This window comes from Lampetra fluviatilis, unplaced genomic scaffold, assembly GCF_964198595.1.
Source record: "Lampetra fluviatilis unplaced genomic scaffold, kcLamFluv1.1 SCAFFOLD_519, whole genome shotgun sequence".
In the NCBI taxonomy this organism is placed as follows: Eukaryota; Metazoa; Chordata; class Hyperoartia; order Petromyzontiformes; family Petromyzontidae; genus Lampetra; species Lampetra fluviatilis.
In genome coordinates this window covers 1-10,000 of record NW_027621450.1, presented here as the reverse complement: position 1 = coordinate 10,000, position 10,000 = coordinate 1, and the positions used below count along the sequence as shown (strand labels likewise).

The following is a 10,000-nucleotide window of genomic DNA, read 5'->3' as shown; positions in this document are numbered from 1 at the left end:
CCACCCACTTACTCACCACTCGTTCACTCAACCACCCACTCACTCACCCACTAATTCACCCACTCATCCACCCACTCACTCATCCATTCATTCACCCACTCACCTACCCACTCACTCACCCATTCACTGGAATATACTCATACACTCACTCATGTACACGTGTGTGTGTGTACACACATGTGTGTGCATGTGTGTGTACACGTATGTGTACACGTGTGTGTGTGTACAGGTGCTAATGAGTGTGTGTGTGTGTGTGTACACATGTGTGTGCATGTGTGTGTACACGTGTGTGTGTGTGTACAGGTGCTAATGAGTGTGTGTGTGTACACGTGTGTGTACACGTGTGTGTGTGTACAGGTGCTAATGAGTGTGTGTGTGTGCACACATGTGTGTGCATGTGTGTGTACACGTGTGTGTGTGTACAGGTGCTAATGCGTGTGTGTGTGTGCACACATGTGTGTGCATGTGTGTGTACACGTGTGTGTGTGTACAGGTGCTAATGCGTGTGTGTGTGTGTGTACACATGTGTGTGCATGTGTGTGTACACGTATGTGTACACGTGTGTGTGTGTACAGGTGCTAATGAGTGTGTGTGTGTGTGTGTACACGTGTGTGTACACGTGTGTGTGTGTGTACAGGTGCTAATGAGTGTGTGTGTGTGCACGTGTGTGTACACGTGTGTGTGTGTGTACAGGTGCTAATGAGTGTGTGTGTGTGTGTGTACACGTGTGTGTACACGTGTGTGTGTGTACAGGTGCTAATGAGTGTGTGTGTGTGTGTACACATGTGTGTGCATGTGTGTGTACACGTGTGTGTGTGTACAGGTGCTAATGAGTGTGTGTGTGTGTGTGTACACGTGTGTGTGTACACGTGTGTGTGTGTGTACAGGTGCTAATGAGTGTGTGTGTGTGCATGTGTGTGTACACGTGTGTGTACACGTGTGTGTACACGTGTGTGTGTGTGTACAGGTGCTAATGAGTGTGTGTGTGTGCACACATGTGTGTGCATGTGTGTGTACACGTATGTGTACACGTGTGTGTGTGTACTGGTGCTAATGAGTGTGTGTGTGTGTGTACACATGTGTGTGCATGTGTGTGTACACGTGTGTGTGTGTACAGGTGCTAATGAGTGTGTGTGTGTACACGTGTGTGTACACGTGTGTGTACACGTGTGTGTGTGTACAGGTGCTAATGAGTGTGTGTGTGTGTGTGTACACGTGTGTGTACACGTATGTGTACACGTGTGTGTGTGTACAGGTGCTAATGAGTGTGTGTGTGTGTCGCTGTGTTTATGCAGAATGCACTTCCAGTCCAACCAGCAAGAACAACACACACACAGGTACAGTACACACAGACACACACACACACAGACACACACACACAGACACACACACACAGACACACACACACACAGACACACACACACACAGACACACACACACAGACACTCACACACACACAGACACACAGACACACACACACACAGACACACACAGACACACACACACAGACACACACACACACAGACACACACACACACAGACACACACACACAGACACACACACAGACACACACACAGACACACACACACACAGACACACACACAGACATACACACAGACACACACACAGACACACACACACAGACACACACACAGACACACACACACAGACACACACACAGACACACACACAGACACACACACACACACACAGACACACACACAGACACACACACACACAGACACACACACACAGACACACACAGACACACACACACAGACACACACACACACAGACACACACACACACAGACACACACACACAGACACTCACACACACACAGACACACAGACACACACACACACAGACACACACAGACACACACACACAGACACACACACACACAGACACACACACACACAGACACACACACACAGACACACACACAGACACACACACAGACACACACACACACAGACACACACACAGACATACACACAGACACACACACAGACACACACACACAGACACACACACAGACACACACACACAGACACACACACAGACACACACACAGACACACACACACACACAGACACACAGATACAGACACACACACAGACAGACACAGACACACAGACACTCACACACACACAGACACACAGACACACAGACACACACACAGACACACACACACAGACACACACAGACACACACACACAGACACACACACACAGACACACACAGACACACACACACAGACACACACACAGACACACACACAGACACACACACACAGACACACAGATACAGACACACACACAGACAGACACAGACACACAGACACTCACACACACACAGACACACAGACACACAGACACACACACAGACACACACACACAGACACACACAGACACACACACACAGACACACACACACAGACACACACAGACACACACACACAGACACACACACACACAGACACACACACACAGACACACACACACAGACACACACACACACAGACACACACACACACAGACACACAAGGAGGTGGGGTTGGTGGTGGGGGGGCTGATGCCCCCCCCCCTTCACCTCGCCACGTGAATTATTGATGGGGGTTCTGGCAATAACTAATAACTCTCTCCCTCAATTATTGAGAAGGTATGGGGGGGGATGGTGGGGGGGATGGTGGGGGGATGGTGGAGGGATGGTGGGGGGGGGTGGGGGGGGATGGTGGGGGGAGGGGGGTGGGGGGGAGGGGCTGGGGAGCGGTGGTGCAGCGGTTAGCATGCTGCATCTGTGCTACAGACCCTGCCAGAGATCCACACACTCACCCCCACTCACTCACTCACTCACCCACTCACTCACTCACTCACCCACTCACCCACTCACTCGCCCACATCACTCACTCACCCACTCACTCAGTCACTCACCCACTCACCCACCCACCACTCACCCACTCACTCACCCACTCACCCACCCACCACTCACCCACTCACTCACCCACTCACCCACCCACTCACTCACCCACTCACCCATTCACCTACCCACTCACTCGCTCACCCACTCACCCACTCACCCACCCACTCACCCACTCACCCACCCACTCACTCACCCACCCACTCACTCGCTCACCCACTCACTCCCCCACTCACTCACTCACTCACCCACTCACTCACCCACCCACCCACCTACCCACCCACCCACCCACTCACCCACCCACTTACTCACCCACTCACCCATTCACCTACCCACTCACTCGCTCACCCACTCACCCACTCACCCACCCACTCACCCACTCACCCACCCACTCACTCACTCACTCACCCACCTACTCACTTGCCCACTCACTCACCCACCCACCACCCACCCACCTACCCACCCACTCACCCACCCACTCACCCACCCACCACTCACCCACTCACTCACCCACTCACCCACCCACCACTCACCCACTCACCCACCCACCACTCACCCACTCACTCACCCACCCACTCACCCACTCACCCACCCACTCACCAATAGGCACTGCTGCTTGCTAACAGCACTTGCCCCTACAGCCTGCCAGAGTCTACACTGGGGGTCTTTGTCTGTGTATCTCTGTGCACTTGCCCCTACGGCTCCATTAAGGCTACCTGGGATGTCTTTGTCTTTGCGCAGATGACAGCTGCTGTGATTCGCCACCTCAGCCGTCCAGTCCACGTTACCATGACGAGGGCAGTCTGCCCGACAGGTGAGCACAAAGACAAAGGTGTCACGTGGGGTGCAGGGGCAAGTGCCGTGCCAGGCTAGGTGCATGAGGAGGAGGTCACGGGACAGACCCTGCAGGTGCCATGGGTTGACTGCTGTGCCAGGCTAGGTGCACAAGGAGGAGGTCACGTGACAGACCCAGCAGGTGCCATGGGTTGACTGCCGTGCCAGGCTAGGTGCACAAGGAGGAGGTCACGTGACAGACCCAGCAGGTGCCATGGGCTGACTGCTGCTGTGCCAGGCTAGGTGCATGAGGAGGAGGTCACGTGACAGACCCAGCAGGTGCCATGGGTTGACTGCTGTGCCAGGCTAGGTGCAGGAGGAGGTCACGTGACAGACCCAGCAGGTGCCATGGGTTGACTGCCGTGCCAGGCTAGGTGCAGGAGGAGGAGGTCACGTGACAGACCCTGCAGGTGCCATGGGTTGACTACTGTGCCAGGCTAGGTGCAGGAGGAGGTCACGTGACAGACCCAGCAGGTGCCATGGGTTGACTGCCGTGCCAGGCTAGGTGCAGGAGGAGGAGGTCACGTGACAGACCCTGCAGGTGCCATGGGTTGACTGCTGTGCCAGGCTAGGTGCAGGAGAAGGTCACGTGACAGACCCAGCATGTGCCATGGGTTGACTGCTGTGCCAGGCTAGGTGCATGAGGAGGAGGTCACGTGACAGACCCAGCAGGTGCCATGGGTTGACTGCTGTGCCAGGCTAGGTGCAGGAGGTCACACTCTCACTCACAAACAAAGACAAAGATCCCCCGTGTAGCCTTAACAGACTGTAGGGGCAAGTGCTGTTAGCGAGCACCTATGAAGGCCGGCAGGGCACACGAGGGGGTGGGTGGCCAGCACCACGCCCGGCCGCCTTTGTCTCCCCAGTGGCGATGTTTACACACCGCACCAGGTACTCATTTGAGGCTGAGTCGACCTAGGGGCGGCCGTGAGCGGGAATCGAACTCGGGTCGCCTATCACCCACTCACTCACTCACCCACCCACTCACCCACTCACTCACCCACCCACTCACTCACTCACCCACCCACCCACCCACTCACTCACCCACCCACTCACTCACTCACCCACCCACCCACCCACTCACTCACCCACCCACCCACTCACTCACTCACCCACCCACCCACTCACCCACTCACTCACCCACCCACCCACCCACTCACCCACTCACCCACCCACCCACTCACTCACTCACCCACCCACCCACCCACTCACTCACCCACCCACTCACTCACTCACTCACCCACCCACCCACCCACTCACTCACCCACCCACCCACTCACTCACTCACCCACCCACCCACTCACTCACTCACTCACCCACCCACCCACTCACTCACTCACCCACCCACCCACTCACTCACTCACCCACCCACCCACTCACCCACCCACCCACCCACCCACTCACTCACCCACCCACCCACCCCACCCACCCACTCACTCACCCACCCACCCACTCACTCACTCACTCACCCACTCACCCACTCACCCACCCACCCACTCACCCACCCACCCACCCACTCACCCACTCACCCACTCACCCACCCACCCACTCACCCACTCAATCACCCACCCACCCACTCACTTACCCACTCACCCACCCACCAACTCACCCACCCACCCACTCACCCACTCACCCACCCACCCACCCACTCACCCACCCACCCACTCACTCACCCACCCACCCACTCACTCACCCACCCATTCACCCACTCAATCACCCACCCACCCACTCACTTACCCACTCACCCACCCACCCACTCACTCACCGACCCACTCACTCACCCACCCACCCACTCACTCACCCACCCACCCACCCACTCACCCACCCACCCACCCACTCACTCACTCACTCACCCACCCACCCACCCACTCACCCACCCACCCACCCACTCACTCACCCACCCACTCACTCACTCACTCACCCCACTCACCCACTCACCCACCCACCCACCCACTCACCCACTCACCCACTCACCCACCCACCCACTCACCCACTCAATCACCCACCCACCCACTCACTTACCCACTCACCCACCCACCAACTCACCCACCCACCCACTCACCCACTCACCCACCCACCCACCCACTCACCCACCCACCCACTCACTCACCCACCCATTCACCCACTCAATCACCCACCCACCCACTCACTTACCCACTCACCCACCCACCCACTCACTCACCGACCCACTCACTCACCCACCCACCCACTCACCCACTCACTCACCCACCCACCCACCCACTCACTCACTCACTCACCCACCCACCCACCCACTCACCCACTCACTCACCCACCCACCCACTCACCCACTCAATCACCCACCCACCCACTCACTTACCCACTCACCCACCCACCAACTCACCCACTCACTCACTCACTCACCCACCCACTCACCACTCACCACGTCACTCACCACGCCACTCACCACGTGACGTGTTTGTCCTGTAGGGATGTCGGCTGCTCTTTGACCCCTACCCACAATGCAGCATTCCTGGGACTTCGCCCTTTCCTGGGCTTGCCACCTCTCCTCTCACCACTGCCCGGTAACCATAGCAACACCTAGCAACCACACTCACCTAGCAACCACGCTCACCTAGCAACCACGCTCACCTAGCAACCACGCTCACCACACTCACCACACTCACCACACACACCACACACACACACACACCACACTCACCACACTCACCACACACACACACACCACACACACTCACCATACACACCACACTCACCACACTCACCACACACACACACACACACCACACACTCACCATACACACCACACTCACCACGCTCACCACACACACTCACCATACACACCACACTCACCACACTCACCACACACACACACACCACACACTCACCATACACACCACACTCACCACGCTCACCTAGCAACCACGCTCACCACACTCACCACACTCACCACACACACACACACCACACTCACCACACTCACCACACACACACACACACCACACACACACTCACCATACACACCACACTCACCACACTCACCACACACACTCACCATACACACCACACTCACCACACTCACCACACACACACACACACCACACACACTCACCATACACACCACACTCACCACGCTCACCACACACACTCACCATACACACCACGCTCACCACGCTCATCACGCTCACCACACTCACCATACTCACCACGCTCGCCACACTCACCACACTCACCACACTCACTACACTCACTACACTCACCACGCTCACCACGCTCACCACACTCACCACGCTCACCACGCTCACTACACTCACCACACTCACCACACTCACCACACACACTCACCACACTCACCACACTCACCGCACTCACTCACCACACTCACCACACTCACCACACTCACCGCACTCACTCACCACACTCACCACGCTCACCACGCTCACCACGCTCACCACACTCACCACGCTCACCACGCTCACTACACTCACCACACTCACCACACTCACCACACACACTCACCACACTCACCACACTCACCGCACTCACTCACCACACTCACCACACTCACCACACTCACCACACTCACCGCACTCACTCACCACACTCACCACACTCACCACGCTCACCACACTCACCACACTCACCACACTCACTCACCACACACACTCACCACACTCACCACACTCACCACACTCACCGCACTAACTCACCACACTCACCACACTCACCACACTCACCACGCTCACCACACTCACTCACCACGCTCACCGAACAGTGATGGCTCACATGTGACGGGGGCCGGGTGGTGCAGGATTTCCCGGGATCCTCTCTCCGGGTCACGCCGAGCTGTTGGCATGGCAACAGGAGCTGCTGAGGAGGCACGGCCTGGCAAGGTAACCATGGCAACCACCAACCACCTCATCACCCTAGCAACCACCACCAACCACCTCGTCACCATAGCTACCACCACCACCTCGTCACCATAGCAACCACCACCACGTGACCATAGCAACCATCACCTCGTGACCATGGCAACCACCACCACGTGACTATAGCAACCACCACCACGTGACCCTAGCAACCATCACGTGACCATAGCAACCACCACCATGTGACCCTAGCAACCACCACTTCGTGACCCTAGCAACCACCACCACGTGACCCTAGCAACCACCACCACGTGACCCTAGCAACCACCACCACGTGACCCTAGCAACCACCATTACGTGACCCTAGCAACCACCACCTCGTGACCCTAGCAACCACCACTACGTGACCCTAGCAACCACCACCACCTCTTGACCATTGCAACCACCACCACATGACCATAGCAACCACCACCTCGTCACCCTAGCAACCACCACCACGTGACCCTAGCAACCACTTCGTGACCCTAGCAACCAACACCTCGTGACTCTAGCAACTGCCACCACCACGTGACCATAGCAACCACTTCGTGACCCTAGCAACCAACACCTCGTGACTCTAGCAACTGCCACCACCACGTCACCATAGCAACCACCCCCCCTGACCCAGTGACCCCCCCCCACCCCTCCACCCCACACCCCCCCATCCCCCCACCCCTCCCCACCCCCCCACCTCCCCCACCTCCCCACCTCCCCCACCTCCCCCACCCCCACCCCCCCCACCCCCCACCTCCCCCTCCACCCCCCACCTCCCCCACCCCCACTCCCCCCACCGCCCCCATCCTCCCCACCCCTCCACCCCCCCCACCTCCCCCACCCCCACTCCCCCAACCTCCCCCCACCCCCACCCCCCCCCCACCGCCCCCATCCTCCCCACCCCTCCACCCCCCCCACCCCCCCCCACCTCCCCCTCCTCCCCCACCCCCACTCCCCCCATCGCCCCCATCCTCCCCACCCCTCCACCCCCCCCACCTCCCCCACCCCCACTCCCCCAACCTCCCCCCACCCCCACCCCCCCCCCCACCGCCCCCATCCTACCCACCCCTCCACCCCCCCCACCCCCCACCACCCCCCACCTCCCCCCACCCCCACTCCCCCCATCGCCCCCATCCTCCCCACCCCTCCACCCCCCCCACCCCCCACCTCCCCCTCCACCCCCACCCCCCACCCCCTACTCCCCACCCCCACCCCCCAGGCTGGACCCCTGCCTGTGCCCCAGTGGGGGGGGGGAGCTGCTGCTGCTGCGTCAGCTGGAGCTGGAGCAGCTGCGCCGCCTCGTCCTATCAGAGCTGCCCGCCGTCGCCGCGGCAACCGCCACGGCCAATCACGCGGCGGCTGCGGCGGCGTCCTACGGCGCCCCGCCCACCCAGCAGCCAATCCCGAGGCTCGACGCCGAGATGGGGGCGGAGCTTCGCGGAGGGTCCCAAGGGCAGCAACAGCAGCAGGTGAGCGGAACGCTCGCTGCTCATTGGTCGAGCGGCCGACCAATCGGGAGAGCTGTTGCCGAGGGGGCGGGGCCGGGGTCGCTCGGACGGGCCAATAGGGAGGGAGGGGCCTGGCTCGCTCGCCGGCCAATGGGATCGCTCGCTCGCCAGCCAACGGGCGATCTCGGAGCCAATCGGAGAGGCGCATGAACTCGGGAGACGACCAATCGGATCGCTCTCTCGCGCGAGCTCGTTCGCAGCCGGCCAATGGGAGCGCAGCTCCTCCGCCAAGCCGGCCAATCGGATCGCTCGCTCGCCAACGGGCGATCTCGGAGCCAATCGGAGAGGCGCGTGAACTCGGGAGACGACCAATCGGATCGCTCTCTCGCGCGAGCTCGTTCGCAGCCGGCCAATGGGAGCGCAGCTCCTCCGCCAAGCCGGCCAATCAGATCGCTCGCTCGCCAACGGGCGATCTCTGAGCCAATCGGAGAGGCGCATGAACTCGGGAGACGACCAATCGGATCGCTCTCTCGCGCGAGCTCGTTCGCAGCCGGCCAATGGGAGCGCAGCTCCTCCGCCAAGCCGGCCAATCGGAGAGCGGCGCGCGTGTGGGGAGCGGTGGTGCAGCGGTTAGCGCTACGCTGCGCTAACTGCGATCCTGGGCCTCCCCTAGGTCGACTCAGCCTCAAATGAGTAACCTGGTGTAGCGGCGGTGGTGGTGGTGGTGGTGGTGGTGTAAACATTGCTAGCCACTGGGGGAGAGGCACTTGCCCCTATAGTCTGTTAAGGCTACACGGGGTACCTTTGTCTTTGTCAGGTGAAGGGAGGGGGCGGAGACACGTGCACCTGTAACCATGACGACCAGGACGCCCCCGGCGACCGGGCGACCAATGGGAGCGCAGCGAGCGGCAAGA

General features: G+C 59.4%; 1 protein-coding gene across 1 annotated transcript in view; it reads left to right on the top strand.

Moving 5' to 3' along the window:
• LOC144955269 (sterile alpha motif domain-containing protein 11-like) overlaps positions 1–9,994 on the top strand; it is a gene marked incomplete at its 3' end in the record, with an annotated part of 25,776 nt that extends 15,782 nt beyond the window's left edge. Inside the window, exons 6-11 of the mRNA XM_078885547.1 lie at positions 1,296–1,337; positions 3,665–3,737; positions 6,206–6,300; positions 7,548–7,629; positions 8,858–9,107; positions 9,904–9,994. Coding sequence (XP_078741673.1) covers positions 1,296–1,337; positions 3,665–3,737; positions 6,206–6,300; positions 7,548–7,629; positions 8,858–9,107; positions 9,904–9,994 — 633 coding nt within the window. The remainder of the gene's footprint in view (positions 1–1,295; positions 1,338–3,664; positions 3,738–6,205; positions 6,301–7,547; positions 7,630–8,857; positions 9,108–9,903) is intronic.
• Positions 9,995–10,000: the final 6 nt, after the last annotated feature.